The sequence below is a fragment of the Penicillium oxalicum genome, chromosome VII (genome assembly GCF_001723175.1).
Source record: "Penicillium oxalicum strain HP7-1 chromosome VII, whole genome shotgun sequence".
NCBI lineage: Eukaryota > Fungi > Ascomycota > Eurotiomycetes > Eurotiales > Aspergillaceae > Penicillium > Penicillium oxalicum.
This window is the reverse complement of record NC_064656.1, coordinates 877627-897013: the sequence shown is the minus strand read 5'-3', so window position 1 is coordinate 897013 and position 19387 is coordinate 877627. Positions and strand designations below refer to the sequence as shown.

The 19387-nt window shown below is 51.3% G+C and overlaps 7 protein-coding genes across 7 annotated transcripts; 3 read left to right on the top strand and 4 right to left on the bottom strand.

The window, feature by feature from the left end:
- Nucleotides 1-1989: 1989 nt before the first annotated feature.
- Nucleotides 1990-3724, top strand: POX_g08846 (uncharacterized protein; the record flags this gene model as incomplete). The annotated part of the gene is made up of 3 exons (XM_050117613.1): nt 1990-2562; nt 2665-3589; nt 3657-3724. The coding sequence occupies 3 exons, from the start codon at nt 1990-1992 to the stop codon at nt 3722-3724; spliced, it is 1566 nt and encodes a 521-aa protein (XP_049965757.1).
- A 1061-nt stretch (nt 3725-4785) lies between these two features.
- Nucleotides 4786-5971, top strand: POX_g08845 (uncharacterized protein; the record flags this gene model as incomplete). The annotated part of the gene is made up of 2 exons (XM_050117612.1): nt 4786-4918; nt 5199-5971. The coding sequence occupies 2 exons, from the start codon at nt 4786-4788 to the stop codon at nt 5969-5971; spliced, it is 906 nt and encodes a 301-aa protein (XP_049965756.1).
- Nucleotides 5972-6019: 48 nt separating this feature from the next.
- POX_g08844 (uncharacterized protein) lies at nt 6020-7877 on the top strand (the record flags this gene model as incomplete). Its single annotated transcript, XM_050117611.1, has 3 exons — nt 6020-6573; nt 6629-7771; nt 7832-7877. 3 exons carry the CDS (start codon nt 6020-6022, stop codon nt 7875-7877), a joined length of 1743 nt encoding a protein of 580 aa, XP_049965755.1.
- Nucleotides 7878-8758: 881 nt separating this feature from the next.
- POX_g08843 (uncharacterized protein) lies at nt 8759-9440 on the bottom strand (the record flags this gene model as incomplete). The annotated part of the gene is made up of 2 exons (XM_050117610.1): nt 8759-9042; nt 9143-9440. 2 exons carry the CDS (start codon nt 9438-9440, stop codon nt 8759-8761), a joined length of 582 nt encoding a protein of 193 aa, XP_049965754.1.
- Nucleotides 9441-11521: 2081 nt separating this feature from the next.
- Nucleotides 11522-13439, bottom strand: POX_g08842 (uncharacterized protein; the record flags this gene model as incomplete). The annotated part of the gene is made up of 3 exons (XM_050117609.1): nt 11522-11556; nt 11652-12991; nt 13084-13439. 3 exons carry the CDS (start codon nt 13437-13439, stop codon nt 11522-11524), a joined length of 1731 nt encoding a protein of 576 aa, XP_049965753.1.
- A 928-nt stretch (nt 13440-14367) lies between these two features.
- POX_g08841 (Glutaminase A) lies at nt 14368-16828 on the bottom strand (the record flags this gene model as incomplete). The annotated part of the gene is made up of 7 exons (XM_050117608.1): nt 14368-14437; nt 14500-14635; nt 14696-14839; nt 14924-15126; nt 15190-16213; nt 16269-16561; nt 16635-16828. 7 exons carry the CDS (start codon nt 16826-16828, stop codon nt 14368-14370), a joined length of 2064 nt encoding a protein of 687 aa, XP_049965752.1.
- Nucleotides 16829-18008: 1180 nt separating this feature from the next.
- POX_g08840 (uncharacterized protein) lies at nt 18009-18299 on the bottom strand (the record flags this gene model as incomplete). The annotated part of the gene is made up of 1 exon (XM_050117607.1): nt 18009-18299. One exon carries the CDS (start codon nt 18297-18299, stop codon nt 18009-18011), a length of 291 nt encoding a protein of 96 aa, XP_049965751.1.
- Nucleotides 18300-19387: the final 1088 nt, after the last annotated feature.

Genomic DNA, 19387 nt, shown 5'->3' with positions numbered 1-19387 from the left:
AAGACCAAGGCCGCTGGCCATTTGCGGCATGTCCTGTCACATGATGACTATCGGCTGCGTGACTTGCAAGTCCCCCCGCGACGCGTCCACCCAACTTGGCATTGCCTCAACTGCATGTTCAGATGCTTACGAGAGCCTTTGACGTGGATAATTCTGGTAGATATCCGGAGAAAATGCTGAACTCATAAAATGCGTACATGAAACTCGAGATACTGGATGCCCCTGGGTATATGGGTCTCGTTGAGGGTAAGCAACGAGACCCGGTAAGACAATAACGACTTCGAAAGTGACATTTTGGCGTCACTAGACGAGTGTCAGCTTCCATCGCAATTTACACTAACTGTCAATTATCGAGCCCCCGACAGAGATACCTTTGCATTCGGAACATGGCTTGATGAGCAATGTCAGCGTTCGTGATAGGTTCGGCCTCTTTTAAAATGGGCAGAATCACGACACTCACTGCTGGTATGGTCTTTCATCCATGTTCCCTAAAACGTCACTATGCAAGGTCCGCCGCGTCAGCATTTACCCTTCAACCACGAGCTATGATCACACTGGGACTATTTCGACTGGTGGGGCATTTGCAGCTCTACCCATCTGGCGCTGAAGATCGAGATTGATACAACCAGAAATGGCAAGCTTACTGGCTCTCAAGCCAATGCGAGTGTAATTCACAGCACTGTTGCAATGCAGACCCTCGAAAGCCCGGAAAGACGATCTTTCTATCATGAGTAGCTCTATCAGAGCCAGAAAATGTCTTGACGCTCTGATTAGTCCCCCAATGGAAGACATCTCATCCTGCCACCAAGTACAAGCGTTATCCAGCCTCGCATTGCCTTGGTTTGCCTCGCCTTTGAACTTGATACGAAAAAATCGCTAAAGCGGAAACTGTTGAAATAAGAGCTTCCGGCACAGTAGCGCCAAGCCAATGTGCCCAATGTTGCATCAAGATCCGATGGAGAGTTAAGATGATCTAACTTGCTAGTCCGACAACCCCCTTCCCTTTGAACGCTGCTCCCAGGCTATATTCAGAATGAGCCGGCTTCGTGCAAATGAAGTAGCGTCCCGCTTCCTTCGACATTCTAATTGTAGCAGAATTCCCGTCGACAAGAAAAAATCGCATCTTCCTCCTGCTTACATCCATTTAATCCTCGATTTGATAAACAGAGGGCAGATAGTCTCAGTCTTGCCCGGTCACTGTCAAGCAGGCCCACTTGATCCAGGTGGAAGGACCTGTTTTTCATATGACCCAGTGTATTTGACTCCTCCTCGATCCTCATGGCCCGAGAGGAAGAGGTATATCGGTTTTGGGGTGTGCGTCGAATAAACCTATGCGACCTGTAATCGGGCGGCGGGCAGCTATATAGAGTTTACGTCCGTCACCTTTTCGAGTCAGTCGGACAGGCAGTTTTCAAAATATATATAAACACAGCACACAATTGATCGTCAGGCCCATCAATCAAGGACGTACTATGCTTCTGTCATTTCGACAGCGCCTTCAAAATGCCAAATAACATTGAATCTACATAAAGCCATCTAACGTTGACGGAAGACCTCCGTTGACTTCTTGGGGCCAGATTCTCACAGGCCGCTTCCGGTGGAACACGGATCACGTGGGATAAACCCCCTGGACGAGGAACAGTAACAAAGTGATACCGGTGTTGCTTTTTTTTTTGTGTTGACTTCCATCGGGCTTTGCTGTGTGTCGAATTTACGTCTTTGCATTGACGAGCTTAGACTGTTTAAAAAATTTTAATCTGCATGCTTTCATTTCTACTTTGTTTCGTGACTTAATTTCGTTGCCCCCCTCGTACCAACGTCCGTGGCGGATCATTGATCGATATTCGTGTCCTTCCTTGACCTGGGCGTCATCAGCCTCATTTTACCCATCATCCTTTAACGAAGCCACCATTCACTCTCTCTCGTATCGCAAATTACGCCCGTTCGCCTCAGCCGTCTTGCCAGCAGTAGAGACTGCGACCACACATCATGAAATTCTCTGTCTCCTCGTCCTTGGCTTTGCTGCTCCTTCCAGCTCTGACAGTCGCGGCCGCCGACGTCGACTCGACTCGGCAACCAAATTCTCGCCTATCAAGTGAATCATCTGGTGTGGATGCGCGATACGTCGATGCTGAGCCCGCGATATATGACACTGCGACCAAGGGGTCCCTAGATGTCCCAGTCGACCGCATGGACGGTAAGCCGCATGCTGGCCCCTGGGTGGAAACCACTGCGGACCGCGATCGCAAGACCAAGAGCAACGACGGGACAGGCGCTGGGTCTGCCAAAGACACCTTCAAGGCTTCCTCGGGCAATCGTCCCGGCATCGAGGCCGAGGCTGCCATCCCGAATTCAAATGGTGGGGTCATGGATGACCCAAGCCGGCCTGGGCCCAAAGAAGGCACGAGGGGCACTGAGGGAGGGGTATCTGAGAAGGAGAAGGTCAACCAGGCCAAGTCTGAGAAGGTACCCGGCAGCCCCAAGGAGGCTACCACTGCCTCACAGCGAGAAGCAAAAGCAGTCAACCGACAGCGAGTCAATGGGTGGAAGCGCCGGGCGCGGGTCGGATGATGTGAGTGCGCTCGGAATGTTGGAGGTAGGAGTTATCGGCGCCTTTGATGATCTCAAAAAGTCTACTTTACTCACGTTCATTCTATCTTTCAGAAACCTGCCGATCTTCCTACCAAGCCTCACGATATTCCACACCCAAAGTCTCCTTCTCAGGCCAAAGAAGATCCACTCGCTGTTCAGAAAGGCTCCCCAGTCTCGGGATCCTATTCCAGTTCCAAGATCCCTGGTCTGGCGACAGGCGAGACGACAGTGGGTGCAAGCGATGGCCTGCACTCCTTGCTCTTCTCCTTTACGATGATCATTGTGTCTGAGATTGGCGACAAAACCTTCCTTGTCGCTGCCCTCATGGCCATGAGACACCCGCGTTTGGTTGTCTTCTCCGCCGCCTTTTGTGCCCTGTTTGTCATGACTGTGTTGTCTGCTGTTCTCGGCCACGCTGTACCTACCTTGATTCCCAAGTCTGTCACGAAGCTCATGGCCGCTGTGCTGTTCCTGGTCTTTGGCGCCAAGATGTTCAAGGAAGGTCGTGAGATGTCTCCGGACGAGGGCGTGGGAGAGGAAATGCGCGAGGTTGAGATGGAGTTGGAGGAGAAGGAGCAAGAGCAACGACGCATGGGTCGTCGTCGCTCGTCGGTTACTCCGCATTCGCTGGAAGCCGGTCGTGCTGGCGGCCGCGCCAAGTCGCGGGGCTCTTCCAATCGTCTTCCTTCTCCTCCCGAGAGCGTTTCTTCCTCGTCCTCGCGTGGCTCTTCGCCAACCCCGGGTCGTCGCTTCAACGATATGATGAGCGGCGTGAGCAATCTCTTCTCCCTTCTGCTAAGCCCCGCCTGGGTCCAGACTTTCGTCATGACCTTCCTCGGCGAGTGGGGTGATCGCAGTCAGATTGCTACAATTGCAATGGCTGCTGGTCAAGACTACTGGTGGGTGACTGTCGGTGCCATCACCGGTCACGCAATCTGTACCGCTGCGGCCGTCATTGGCGGTCGAGCTATTGCCGGCCGCGTGAGTCTGCGCGTTGGTAAGTCTCGGATCGTACTCACTTGTTCCTGTCGTCTTCCCAGTCGTATCTAACTTGGACATAACAGTTACACTTGGTGGCGCCACCGCTTTCTTTGTCTTTGGCATTATCTACCTCATTGAGGGCCTGTATTAGAAAAAAGCTACATTTGGGGCAATCATGCATCCCATCGATTTTTAATTATCGGGGCTCTGATATTCCACATATTTGGAAGGGTTTAATAAAGTAAGAAACATAGGTGTATGAACAACCGCATCAATAAAGAACATGCCTCATTCAACAGCTTCTCTTGAAATACCTAGTCTTAGAAGGATAGCCCGGGTATATAAATGGGGTGAGGTCTCGCATTTGAGTCCCACGCCCGTGGAAATCCTCAAGTACCTTGATGCTCATTTTTTCAGGCTGGGCCAATCAAAGATATAAGCGCCTTGTTTTTTGGCCTTCCCAGAAATTGAGATGCCTGGGCTAACTATTTTCAGATGTAGATGGTAGCTGCTGAGGTCGAGTCAGATCATTGTAGCAAACGGAGTGTCACAATCATCATGTTCCGCTAGGCTTAGCGTAATGAGATGGTCCTTCTCGCCAACCACCTAAGTCGGGCATTCGAGCAAATTTTGCCGTCATGGGCCGCCTAGTGGTTAGGGTTTTAGGGTTTCTGCCTGAAGGGTTAACTGTAGATTATTACCCAAGACACACACCGACACAGATAAAACTTCAATCGAACAGTGACTCTTGAGAACTAAGTTACTCAAACATCTTCTGAGATTTCAAAATGCCGTGATGGGGTAGATATAGCACAAAAGCGTAAAGTTGGCCTGAGGGTTTGAGGGGTTGACACCCGATAATGCCTGTAATGTGAGGCATTCAGGCCTGCAAGTGATGCCGAGCGTTCCTCTTCCGGCTAGACTTGACGGATAATCTAATTATCCGCATCCGGAACACTCAATAAGCCTAACAGCCCTAAAACGGCTCACAAGGTCATCTGCTCACGACACCTCCTCCACAACGACTATATTTTTGACACTCCCACGTATGATCCTGAGGTCCAGTGGCTTTGAAAGATTAATCGGAGAGAGTTTTCGATTACTAGAAAATCTGTGGCCCCCAAGGAACAAGCGACACGTCAAGTCTGGCTGAATCCGGGTTGGCGGCGAGTAACGCGCCCCCCCAAAAGCAGCAGCGTACCGCCCACCCACATGTCGATGGCGAATCCCTCCCGGCGCGTGACGCGCAGTCAGAGTCGAGAACGTGATGAAATCATCACCACCAAGCAGTTGCTTTCTCAAAACAACCAGCGAGTAGCTCCTCATGGTCAGACTCAAAGCAAAAGTGAGTACCGCTAAAAATGAGAGTGGTGTTGTTTCATCATTTCTGTTGAGCGCAGCTGCTTGATCTGTTGCGATCGACTGCCGCATTGTTGATATGATATCCCCACGAGTCATTCTGATTGGCTCTTGCCGGTCATGCCCCCACCCTGACATGCATCCCGTTATGGAATAACTGCGTCTCGATGTGGCCTGGATCTCCCTTTTGAACATCGTTGCTGTGTGTCTAGTTGACGGCCTTTCCGTATTTTGCCACTCGTCAAGGACTCATCTGACCTGATTAGATCTCTCCCCCGTGATCGAACGATCCCCTTTTCAAACTCCTCAGGCAGGAGCATCGCGATTGAGTTCCTCAGTGGTGCCAGATACACCCGCCCATGATGAGGGACATACCGATTTCTCTGGTACTACTTTCCTGGCTCAAGACCCGAATCATGGGTTAAACCTAGACTCAGCGCGCTCTGTGGATGTCAGAGTCGACGCTATTGATCTGGCCGACGAACTACCAGATCTTCAACAAGCATCCACTCGTTTGCTGGAGATCTTCGACATCAACTCGTCTGACGCAAAGAACATCTGTAAAGCTGCCAAGCGTGTCAATCAGCCGGGTCATGAAGATTATAAGCGACTCAAACGCGTGTCCCAGAAATTGACCGACAGCATGGAAATTTTCACAAAAGGGGGCTACATTGACGTCGCGAGCATTTCGCAATTGATACCGTCAGTTGCCGTCGAGGATGCTTCCGAACCTTGGGAAGCCGCACCGTATCTTTACAGGGCAAACTATGCGTGGCTGCTACTATCCACTCTGTCTGCCACGGTGGGCTCACAAGATCAGGCACAGCTGGTCGAGGATCTCGATAAGCATTTTCCAGCATCGTTCCTGAGTCGGCTGGTACGCACCGAGCAAAAGATGTCGGGTGGATCCAGTCGAGCCCGAAGTTTTACAATCGACCTGGCAGTGGAAATTCGCACGCAGCATCTCATCCTGCAACTCGAACGGCGCAAGGATGAAAAGGGATTTGATGCGAGCTCCGTTTTGAAAGAGATCTTCTAGCGCGTTCCTTCCTCCAGTCAACCCCCCCACTCGACACTGGATCCTGGCATGCTGCGTGGTTTCAATCTTCCTGGAACGTTCCAGGATCAGAACGGCTGCCTTCCAGATAATCTGCACGAGGACGTGCTTCTGCGCATTGATGATTTGGAAACATCTCTTTTTGATGCAGAGGACAACCTCGATTTGAGCGGCCTGAAAAAGTCTTTCAGCTGGGCTCGGTTTTGCTTACGTGTGGCACGCTTCGCCCAGCGCCGTGAACAGGAGTTCAAGGATGTTGTTGCGTCTCATCCGAGGATCGACGATGTGCAGGATCTGTTGATCAAGGCTATCAAGCGTCAAAGGAGACCAAATATGGCAGAAACTCCAAGTCGATCAATTCTTGCAGATTCAGTCTACGATTCACCCTCTATCACATTGAACGCCACTCCACAGGAACGGCCTCGTGCCCAAGAGAAAGGCAGCAAAACCCCGCTTAATGAAATGACAGGCTCTCGTGAAGCCGATCGTACGGCACTTTCTCCCCATGTCGCAACCCCCCGATCGGATCCGAAGCCAACGACTTCAGAACTCAAGGGCGCCAATAGACGCAAGTCGGGTAAAGGGTAGGTACCCGTCGACGAAACTCTGGCCTTCCAATGCTCACTCGTTTTTTTTTAGCATCTGGCGGAACCCTGATGGAATGGATATGCTATCTTTCCTCGCAAAGAATATCCAGTCTGGGCGGCAAGCAGAAAAAGCACCCTCGCAGCCACCGCCAACCCGGACTCCACAGGGGGAGCATTCTGCTCGTCCAGAGTCACCTCTCGGCTTAGGTATCACTGCGGACAAGGATGAAATTGCCGGAACACCAGAGCCAGAACTCGAGCCGGAACCAGCTTCCCATCAACCGGTATCAACACAGAGGCCCGAGACATCTCGTCAAAGGCCCGAATCGTCGCACTCAAAAGACGAGCATACCTTACACAGAAGTTACTATGACTTTGAAATCAGTCAGCCCAATCAAGAAGATATGTCCGCGAGTCCCCGCGGCTCTGAACGGATCAACCGAGTCAGCCACCGTCCAAGTCCGTTCTTTGCTTCTCCCTCTGTGGCTCGAGGCAAGCAAGCATGGCCGCATCGTTCACTGCTCGACCCCCAGCCCACCGCATCCAAGATTTTCTTCTCCCCCGGCGATTCCGAAGAAGATTCCCATCTTAACCAAAGACATCGGGAGCCTTCGAAGCGACCAAGCACACAAAACCCGCCTGCCAGCCAATCACATTCGCGAAAGCGAGGACGCGGAGACTCGGATGATGATTCCAGTGATGACGACGATTTTGATCGTGACACCCGCACCCACGACGTGTCTGCACGGAGAGCCCAAATATCGACACGGACGCACCATGGCGAGAAGCGGCAGCGATTAGATGTCGAGACCCAACGCGGGTCAGTTGAGCTGCTCGAGGCTACCACTGCTAGTCAGTCATCACCTCGATCACAGCAAGCGCGGTCTGCAAACCAGGAGGCCTCTTCGACTCAACCACCTCGAAAGGAGTCGCGCTGGCTCGCCGAGAATTCTTTGCCCAGTACGACGGATCTACCCTCTCTCAGCACATATCCTGCCTACAAGGGACGACGAAGATGGTCGGACGAAGAAGATGAAAGATTGCTCATGCTTGTGGCGCGATACGGCACTCAGTGGGCGGTGATTCAACGCCAAGATCAGATATGTCCTGCCAGTGAGGGTGGCTCGAAGCTTGGAAACCGCACTCAAGTCAACATGAAAGATCGTGCGCGCACTCTCAAAAAATACTACATCAGGTACGTCTTCAGATAATGATTGATGAGATACGGTGTTCTTGATACTAAAGCTGTGAATAGATGCGGCCTTCCATTGCCTCTGAATTTTGATCATGTTACGGGCTGAGATGGAATCAATGTGGTGTGGATCGTGGGGAGTGCTGGTCTCTTGCTTACATCGTCCTTCTTTCGTTTTGGGGTGTCTGGCACAGGGCCTTTCTTTGCTTTTTTCTTTTTGTTATTGATATACCCCCTAGCCGTTGTTGTTCATTTATTCATTTTTTTCCCCTTCAAGTCTTTTTGGGTTTGCCCTGTACATAATCTCGGGCCTCACGAATGTACATATCTGGACGTGGGCGTTGTTGACCTAGTGACCGACAAGAGCGTAATTCATGATGTTTGAACTGGATTTGGTCTTGCGAAGCATTTAGCACATTTGAGTCTTCTTCGAGAGCAGGTTTGATCCTTGTTTACAGTCACCATACGATGTCGTGAGTCTTTCACCTACCGCATCCGGCTAATACTTCGACCTGAGGCTTCCACTCATTTGGATTTGTTGAAAAGGTCTATCTAGTTCATTTGAAACGGAGATGAACAGTCTTCGCCGTGATGATCAACACTCATTTTCGAAAGAGCGGGAGGACCTCAAAGCCCTCTGGAGATTCTTCACATTCATGCAGAGATCTCTGCCTGACTATTCGGTAGGTGTGGCCCAACTCGAGCTTTTGGCTATATCACGCCTTCTACCACCTGCACAACGCATAAGCCTTGTTCTTCATCTCTCTCAGGCGACCCAGTCACAGACAGGGTCCCTTGAGAAAAAGAGATGTCGGATTCCTTTTTTTCCAGCCACTTTTCATTTCCCGCCCGATTCCCGATCGAATTCATATGTGCAAAGACGGTCTCGAGACGTAATCTCCATTGATGATCCATGCCCGGCATGCAAGCCTTCCACTGCCCCCCCTTTCCCATCTCCTAGCGCTTGAACGAATGAAGACACGATGTTCCTTACAGCAGGAAAGTCAGACCGGCCAGAAGGACACCAGCCAGGGAAGATCCCTCACGCATGGAGCTGGCCGCGTTGAAGGTTGGCGTGGCCGAGGCGGTGGAGCTGGCAGAGCTCCAGGTTGCATCGGTGGTGGTGGCCATCGAAGCAGTCAGAGGAGTCGAGGTGGACGCGGCCACGACGATACCACCAGAAGCAGTTGCAGCTGCCTGGGCGGATGTCACGGAGCTGACAAAGTCGGAGGAGTCCTTCACGCTCAGGACGTTGAAGCTGACGTTGCTACCACCTGTTGAACAGAGGAACAGAACTCGGTCAGCCACGGATACTCGGGAGGGGGGAAAAAAAGCACCTGGAGCAATATGGGAGAGGGCCGGTTTTGGTCTTACAGAAATCCTCTGGGAAACCAGGGCAGACGATCTTGCATTTCTCGTCGTCAATCTTGAAGGAGGGGGGCGGGACAGCATTGCTGCAAGCGCAGTGGTCGCCTTGGCTGACGACGGCAAACTTATAGTTGCCCTGTCGGCAGTGATCCGTACAGAAACCGTAGGAGTTGTAGACGTTGGTGGTCATGTTCTTGAGGTCGGGAACATCGGAATAGCAGCCCATGGTGGGATAGAGTGTCGATGCACTCACGAGGGCAGGCATTGCCAGCGCCAGTGTGGCGAGAACTTGCGATGTATACATGTTTGATCTTTGTTGTGTTTGGTTTTTTTTGTTTCGAGGAGGCGGATATTATCGTGAAATCAAGCACCGGGCTGATAGATATCAAATTTTTCTTCTCTCTCTCTCTCTCTCTGCCTGTAAGACAGGGTCCGTCCTTTTAAAAAGAACGATCCAAGGTGACTGGGTCACTCAGTTATGCTCCACATGGAGAGAGAACCCCCTGTCAGATTGTCAGATGAGTTCGCCCTGTTTTGCCCAACGTCACTCGTTCTTTCCGAGAACAAATTATGGAATTATGGGGTGGGAAGATAACCCGGTCTCCACCGATCAAAGGGTCAATCAAAAGAAAGAGAAAGATCCAAAAGAGGGTCCGCAATCATGAAATGTCTCACCTGTAAGAACATCCGTTGCGACCCTTTCTGCGGTCGTGCTGACGGGGGGCGCGGTTGGTTAGGCTCATGCACCATTTTCCAGAAACTCGTTTGTCCGGCCGCTCGGTTACTACGACAAACTCGAATGAGGAAACTATTAGGATGAGGGAAATACCTAATTGAGGGAAATTGTGTCAGAGATCCACCACTCATTTAATGGGCCCTGATGATGATGATCCTGGTGAGAATCATACTAACAATACCGAGTCAACCGACCATCAGACCGATAGGAATCAGCAATCATAATAATAGTAATGAATTGTGATTAGTACGGAGCCTCAGTGCGCCCCCAAAAAAGGTGGATCCTCTACCGACACCAACCAAACGTGCATGTCAGATTCCCCCCATTCGGATCGTGTCTGAAACGCTGATGCTCATGTTTTCCTGTTCCTGGGTCGGTTCTCTGATTTGGAATATTTCCTGGTAATTCTAGCACTAGTTGGAGATGAGAATCGCTCGGAAAACTAATTAGCTTTAGTTTGCCCTCCCCCCCCTTCTTAGCTCTACTTTTGCGCTCCTTTTAGGTGATAGTCGAGGATAATCATCAAGTCTGAAATCGAACTGGAGGGAATGAGCAAGACCCTTATGGAAAAAAAAAGGGGGGGGGGGGGGAAGATGAATAATTAGAATCAGATACCCCCTCTACCTATACCATGTCATGATTGACTTCGTGGAATGATCATCCTGCTTCACTTCACAAAGTGATCCGATTATGGTTCGTCCTCCTCCCTTTCGTCAATCCCCCTTTCCTTCTGCTTTTTGAGGGACTAACACACCAATCCATTTGAGCCGTTTTGGATCCCTCTCCCCCCGGATATCCACCTCTCATCTGAAACCACATCCGGTCAGACCCCCAAAACTCCCCCGACTTTAGATCCCCTTGCCTACGGGAGAGGCTCCGAGATCAGTCGACACTCGCCACTGACTCTGGGAATGAATGGCTGAGGAAGAATCAGAGGTGTACATGACTATTCAGAGCTTTGGAAAAACCTTGTGCATACTACATACATTCTATACATGGGACTTGAGCCAGGGGTTGATCAGCCAAAGCGGCAGAGGAGGATGGACGGGAAAACAAAGCAATGCCGAGGTACGTGTGGATGAGCGTCAACTACGGTACTATATGGTCATGTGTGTGGTCACTGCCAATTTGTGTAGCGATATACCTATCAGGTATGTGTACCACTACCGGGAACTGACTACTGTGATCAATTGGCCTGCAATAGTAGTACATTGTGGGTGTGTGAGACCTTCAATGGCTGGGCACATTATCGCTGGTCCATGATCGGGGGCGGTCAAGGGGGGGCGACCAGTTTTGATGTTTGCATTTCTCCCCATTCGGAAAGTCTGCGAATGCTGTTCCCCGCATGATCCATCTCACCTTTGATCAGTTCATTTCTGGTTCAATGAGTCCTACAGTATGCACTGGATTAAATTTGCAAGGTCATCATATTTGAGCTTGAGAAAAGTTCAACTCTGGAAATTGGGAAAGCTCAACAAGAGCTACATGGTCGAGGGGCATCCTTGTTCTACCAGTCTTTTTCATGCTAAGTTGCCCTCAGTGCCGGTCGAAATTTCAGCTGGCCTGATCAAAGGCAAGTCAGCCTACACTGAATGCCCATGGTGTGATACCACCCTCTCGCAATATATGCTGTATCAGGTCACCCAGACTCAATCAGTCCAATGGTCAAAAGCACGGATGAGATCTAGACAATTGAACAAAGTATCAGTCAGCTCAGCCAGGAATGGTCAATTGGGAAGCAACACGGCAAACAGCCACCCATGACATATATAAACATACCGTAATAGACCATGATTCCCTCCAGATGAACATCAAGGTGGACCCGTTCATCCACCGTGTGGATATTATACCAGCCACCCTGGCGGGATGGACTCCATCGGTAGATGTTCTTCGTCAAAGACCAGTAGAACCGCGTGTCGGTGTTTCCAGTCATGATGTCTCCAGTGACCACAACCGTCGGGGTCGACTTGGATTCCGCACTGTCCTTGGAAATCAAGGGGTTCGGGTGGGACTCAAAGACACTCCGTGCCACGCCCGAGAATCGCGCCCAGGTCTTGGAGGTCAAGGGGTCGGTGGGAGAGATGGGAGCAGGACTAAGAGGCTCCATGAGGGGTGAAAGGGTCAGAGAACGATCGCCCGTTCCGCCAAATTCGTCTCTGGTAGTGGCCATTCCAGGGAAATCGACATGAAGAGTGACGTTGTGGGCATCGGCGATGGGTTTGATGATCCGGACGGCACGATCGCGCAGTTGGTCGGGGGTCATGTGCAATGCAACGCGATAATTGACCACTGCGGAAGTTTTCTCTGGTAGAGCATTCGTCTTGACGCCACCGTTGAAGAGATCGGCCGCTTGGGAGGTTTGGAGAGTATACCGGACCGCGCGACCACGGGAGTTGGCGATGGCCTCGGCGAGCGCTTCAGGGTCGCCTTCCGCCAGTTTGTCGGCGAGCCAAGGCTCAACAGAGTCCGGCGAATACCGGGTTTGACATTCAAGCGTCCCAAAGGACGGGTGCGAGGGATCAAGACGTGGGGAGAACAGTTCTTTGCGTTCCAGCTCGTAGATGATCTCAGACATGATCCCAATGCCCGTATGCGCAGGCGGCACACTACTGTGACCTCCCGGGACGGCAAGCTCCAGCACCAGGTCAAGGCTCCCCTTTTCGCCGACAGCGGGCAGGGCATAGAGAACATTGCTATCGTTTCCGAGGCTCTGCAAGCCTGTGCCACCCTCATCGAGGACAAACTCGAAGCTATCCTTGCCGTATCTCTCCTCGAGGACGGCGGAGATGGAGCCCGCTCCAAGGAAGCCGTGCGACTCTTCGTCGAATCCAAAGGCGAGAACAATCGTGCGCTGAGGACGCCATTTCTGCGAGAGAAGATCTTCCACACCCGAAAGTACGCCGATCAGGGTGTTTTTACAGTCGCTCGAGCCGCGGCCCCAGATCCACTCGCCGTCAAAGAGACCGGAGAAGGGGGGATGCGTCCAGTCGGAGGGGTCATCGATTGGCACGACGTCCTGATGTGCCATGAACAAGATCGGTTTACGGGCGGTATCACTTCCCTGTAGAGTGAAGACTAGGCCCAAGCGATTGACGTGTTCTACTTTTGCTTTGGCGTGACTGGATAGATACAGTAGGCGAGGATCTGGTCAGTGCACGGCCAGGAAGGACTACAACTGCATGTCTGGATGGTAATAAGACAGAGCACTCACATTAGAGGAAACATCTCCTTGAGAAGCGACTGAAACTTGACAATTGGCTCAAAGGACTCATCATATGGATCTGTCGCAAAATCGCCCACGGTCGTCGGGACCTGCACTGCCCGAGACAGTCGTGTTGCCTGACGCGCACGGAACTCCTTATCCTTGAGAAAATCCAAGGAAGAATGGAACCCATCCTCAGGCAATGTAATCTTGGGTGCTTGCGGACAGACCTCACTTTTGGCAGCAAACGGATTCAACGTCTTGAGTCCTTTGGTGATCTTGCCAGAGAGCACCACTTGCGGGGGAATGCCCAGAGCAAGAGCCGTGGGCACTGATGCCCATCCTAGAAGCGTTGAGCCTTTCATGGTGATGGTAGACGTGGGGGAAGAAAAGGAAGAAGAAAAAAAAAGGTCGTCCTGCATCTCGATTCCAATTATCGTCGTCAAGCAGGTGACGTCTGCATCTTCATTCGTTTTCACGTCTCCGCTTCTTATCTTTTTCCCCCCTCACGACACGCGCCGCTCCGTCGGCCCCCCGCGGCTGTGGCTGCAACTGTGGTGTTACCCCAACGCCATCAGACCAAGTTGGTTGGAGAGTTGCCGAGACGATCGGCAAAGGAAGTGATCAAATTTGGAGTCATGTCGTGGCATCGGAATAGATGGAAGACAAGAGGTCGGGAACGGACCTGTTCTAGAGGTACTCGGCCTGCCGCCTCACGGAGTCGTTGGAGACTGTCACTTTGAATTTAATCAACAACGCATACAAGATATGGACGACTACATTTCAAGATAGGTTTGAATTTTGAGAAAATTTGGGATGTATTCTCGGTGTTATCGTCCGTACGATAGGCTATCTTGTGGTTCAATTCAAAGGCACCAAGAATATGGCATTAGGTGGGATAAAGGATTGTCAAGCTAGGCTGCGATTGACGCGCTTTTGGAGAAAATTTATGATGATCATAATAAGAATAAGAATATTGGACTTTATTTAATGGTCGACCCTAATCCATCTTCAGAAGCAGTACGAGAGCGCATCCTGTCTCCCAGCTCCGCTTTGCACATAGCGTGCCTGACATCTCGACGCGATTGAAACAAAGAGCGCATTATCAAGCCCTACCATTTGGAAAAGCACAGCGAGCTAATCAATGGGTATCAAGACATACAGCGACGCAATCGCAAGGCAAAGAATGAGGATATCACAGTGAGCGAGCGGCGATCGGCACACCACGATCATGTGCGAGGAAATGGTAGGAAAGAAGAATTGACAGGCAGCGAACAGAAGAATCCTCCCTTTTTACGCAACGAGAAGCGGCGCAAAGGAGCCACCCATCACTGGTCGTGCAACAAAAGTGATTCCAGGATAACTAAGGTTGGTCAGCAAACGGCTCAAGTGGTGGCCAGGATGAACGGTTTCGAATGTACTCACTCTCCCGAGACGGTGTCGTAGAGATCGGTCAAGGCGCGGTTCGTCGGAGTCTCATTGATCCATTTGGCGAGGTCGTTGATAAACATATCCCGCGTAGAGGTACTGGCAATGGCGGCAACAAAACACTCCCAGTCACCTAGAAACATGTCAGCCTGTGTTACCTGCAAGAATCTGGATTATATTGAGCGAAACTCACCCTTGGTGTATGTGTGGCGAGTGTCCAACGGCACACCATAGTTGTTAGTAACGGTAGGGTAAAAGTCGCTCTGCATCTGGTAAACACTTTGAGGCACCAAGTGCAGCCCAAGCTGAGCATCGGCAAACAGATTGTAAAGGAGACCTACGGATACCATGAGCATTGCAATTAATTCCGAAGCCGGTATACAAGGGGAAGAGAGAGGGGGGGGGGGGGGGGGAACCGTACCGTGGCTGTTCTCATCCCCATACGATAGGGTGGTGTGAGGGGGATTGGCCTTTGAGTTAATGGCCAGAGTCTGCCACTGAGCGATGTAGTCGTGAGCGATATTGGAATAGCTCTTGGCATCGTCAGCATGACCCGTCTCTTCAGCAATCACGGACATGGCCTGAATGCCAATCATTCCCTTCAGGGCCAGGTTGGTTTGATTACTTATTTGAAAAGTCAGCGTCACTTCACCAGTCCTCACTTGGAAGGTTTTCCGATGCACTCACGCTAGAGATCCCGCAAAGTCGTCGGTAGAGATCTGATTTGCTGGGTACAAGGCCTCGTCCACCAGGTAGCTGACCCACTTCTTGAGGATGTTGTAGTGAGCGTGAAGATAGTCCGTGTCCCCAGCCTTTTGGGCGTAAGCCAAGGTCATGATGATCATGTTTCCACATTCCTCCAGGGGCATCGCCTCATCTTTCCCGTCGTTGTGCCCAGTGGCGTTAGGGTAGCTGGAGCCCAGGTCGTGCATGGCATAGCTCTGAGGGTAATACCCGCTCTCTTGATTGATGAACAAGGGATCCAAAACCAGCTTCAGATATTGCGGGTTGGCATACAAGAAGATTGGATACGCGGGGAAGATCACATCGACGGTATTCATGTTACCATCCGAGGAAATCTCTTTCAGGAAGACATAGGTCCGATCAGGCGTACCGCACAGTTGGGTGGCACCGAAGGCTTGTCGGGCCGACAGCGAGGTCAGAGTGAGATAGTTCTGGCCGGCAGCCGCAATGGAGTCTTTGGCAACCTTGCTATCGAAGGAGCCCGACAGACCCGCTGACTCTGCAAAGTCCTTGTGAAAGAATGTAAGGGCCGCCACGTCGGTGTTGAAGTAGCTTTTCCATAGAGAAGGGACAGGAGCATAACCAGACGCGCCCTCGAATTGAATGGCCTCGTCCTGAGTGAGACCAAGAGAGAAAAGAGTGCTGACGGGCGTTGACGTGACCTTACCTAGGTTGGATGCGAATCCAAACACTGGCCAGTCCTTGTTGATCGCGCGGTAGTTGGTGTCCACGCCGTTAGTGAGAGCTCCATTGTTTGTGAATTGCCCTCGTACCACCGAGTCTTGGCCAGACTGGTGGGTCATTCCCTTCGTGGCGTCGGTTGCCCAGTACCAGTTACCCCAGTCGGCTTGTTGGTTTGTTTCGGAGAAGGCCAATTGAGTCTGTCGGAACACCTTGTGATATGCGACGCCCTCTGACGTTCCATAATCCCACTGTGCGACAGCAGAATGGTCACCAGTGACCCATTCTATCCAAAATTAGTATGCTGGGAAGGCATAGCACGGGGGTCACTGAAGACAAACCGGCAGAAATATCCGCGTAAAGCTGCACATCATGCTCATTGCCATCCAAAGAGGAGACATCGACGTTCAAGTAGGTGAAGACGAGAGATTGGCGCTTAAAATCGTCTGGTGTGAGTGGAGACATGAAAGTGATGTTCATTTCGACTTTTCCGCCCACGTTCATTGTGAAGATACTCTTGGTGGAAGTGTATTCGAAGGCCGTTTGATCCACCAGCTGGGTGTTGGGGAGACCCATCCAAGTATAGGTGGTACCATCTACGCGAATCAAACCACACCAACCCGTCACTTGGTTACTATAAGCACACTCGTTAGTGATATATCCCGTCCAAAAATGTGAACATCGTCATCGTCGAGCTTCTTACGTACTTCCAAAAGACAGGCCACTGCCCGGCCAAATATCCCCCATTGCCCCCATCCCTGCCGGCATCCTGCCAGGTACTCAAATAAGGGGACTTGACCGCCAGCGGCAACGCTGGGGGACGTGCAGGCGAGAAGGTTGACGCGGCACCAACACAGGCAACCAGCGACGCCGTCAAAACACCGATGTCTCTCAGCCGCATTGTGGTTTTTGATTCCAATTCAGCGAGTCAATGCGAATAGGAAGAAAGGAAAGTAAGGTAAGGAGTGGACGGAATCACAATGCTCAGGCTGGAAGCTTCTGTATGCTCATCAGCAATACCAGAGCTGTAATGCCAACAGAAAAAAGAACAACTGTGAAATTTGAAGGAGAGACGAGAGTTGTTGGACAGGAAGATGGTTGGGACAAAAGGGCGATTGTTTGAAAACCGACGCGGCGAGATGAAATCTACCCCAGGCTGGTTGAGAAATGATATCCGTGGCAGTGATTGGCGTCTGTGTTGACTGGAATGCCACGAATGTTTTTATACACAAAGCTCCAGACCCCCTCAAAACTAGAAAGGCAGGGGGAGGCTTTTTGGAGTCACCAAGACCTTGATCCGCATACCACAGTGCGCTCTCCACCATCCCACTCAGAAAGAGGCCCGGCGCATGGACAAGAAAAATTGCATGAAGCAGCCGACCTAGCCGTGCCTGAGCACACAGGTCAGGACCAGGGCGTCTGCTGATCAACGTCAGTATGCATTGGCACTCCGAAGATCCGGGGCGGAGCGACGTGAGAACAAATAATGAAAAACAAATAGTAGGGGAAACATGGAGCCATGTGGGTAGCTCATCAGCGATAGGACAACAGATATCCCAATACATGCGAGGGGTCCGGTAGGGATGGTGAAGATGAAGATCACATTTGCGTCCAGACCGACAAGATTCATATGCCCCCCCCCCCCCCCCCCCCCCACATGGAGGATTCTGTTTCTGCCAAGAAGGAAACAGGCAGATCGACAGAAAAGAACCCAAAACTCAGCCAGAGAAGAGCAAGAGAAAAGGAATGGGGGGGGGAGGGAGAGACAGCTCATGTTTGAGATCATTCGGCCCGCAGGTTAAGTCCGCGGTCCTTTTTTTTCCGATTGGGATGAGAGATTCCACGTTCACAATTGGGCCAAGAAAGGGTGCCTGAGCTTACATCTAAACTGGATGGAACAAGCAGCGGTCCATGCAATGATCGACGCCCGGTGGCGCTGGAAAGACGCGAGAAGGTTTAGTGCCCTTGGCAGGTGATAAAATGACTGAATCGAAAAATCAAGCTCGTCTGGCAAGACAAGAAATGATGGCATTCACACAAGTCGCTTTCTCAGCCAATAATGAGAGTATACCTGGAGAATCTTAACGAGACTCGGGATAAAGAGCGTGTTGATCCACGGCCAAAAGAGTGGGGGATAGGAAAACAGAAGGAGGGTTGCCTCGTGTCCTGTTGAGAGCATTCTTTGGGATTCTCGAAGGGGAGGTACCTGCCTCACCAGCACGCGAGGCTCGACGCGACATGACGCCGTTCGCGGGGAAAGCACGTTGAAGTTTGGGATATTCCCGGGTGAAAGAATGGATGCCAGAAGTGCCATCAGGTGGACACTCTTCGATTCCCAGGAACTTGTCTCGCAGATCGACCAACGCATTCATGCTCTTGGTCTATTCGGCACTGCATCGAATTGCGGCTCGCACGAAAGGCCTGGTGGTCTTTGGAGCCAGTGTGTTTATTTCCACCTGCATTGGATGCGAAGCAACAAAGATATCCCTTACGTGTGACAATTGGTCCTTTCAGCGTCATTACTAAAGCAGAGCCTTGATGGATTAGGTCTCGAGGGCCAACATTGAGGTCACTGCTATTGCACGAAAGTCCTTTGAGGTGAAAATATCGTCGTGCAACGTGGCGAACTAACCCTGGGGTATGGGTTGTGAACAGACCTCCTTACTGGGATGGGGGGAAGAGGTCTTGTGACATGTCAGATCGATGGATGGCGTTTTTCTCAGGTGGGACGATGGAGTAGTGAGAAATGAGGTGTAGAGATGTAGAGGGAATCCGGAGGTCAGACGCGAGTCACGCAGCCGGGACGTGGCACCCTCACCGCGATGCACATGAGCATCAGATACATCTCGTCATGGATCATCGAGAGAGCCAGGCTGCACTGATGCGGGCTGTTCCTGGAAACCAAGTCGCAGGACTGGCGGGGTGGCTCCCGCGGACGACCGGCGACAGAGACAGGTACACCAACAATATGAGCCCTTCTGGTATTGTTGTCTCTTCAATGTCACGTCTCGATCCATGTGTCGCGATATGAGAAAAAATATATGCGGAATGGAAGACTGACGATGAACGCGATCGTCTTCCACGGAGTTATCGAAGAGTGACCACTTGAGAAAACTCCGAAATCACCCTAGTTGGGCTGCTTGGTTTACTGATCTGTTTCTGGTCACTTGAATCCTATCATCAGGTCCACCGACTCGCTTTCCAAGGATGTAACGGTAAGCAGACTGAATCCACATCTCGTAAGCTTCCAGGGCTCTTCATCGTAGATACCATCGGCAGTTTACTTTCTCCGAGCACCTTTTTCCCTTGCTGAGTGACCGCCCTCTTTGAGTCGCGTGATCGACCCTCTCTACCTTCGCAAAGTCTATCCCCGCAGTCCCACCCGACACACCCCTGCTTGCTTGCACGCATCAACGATCAGATTGAATCACCGTCCCTGTGACGACGATCTTCTACATCT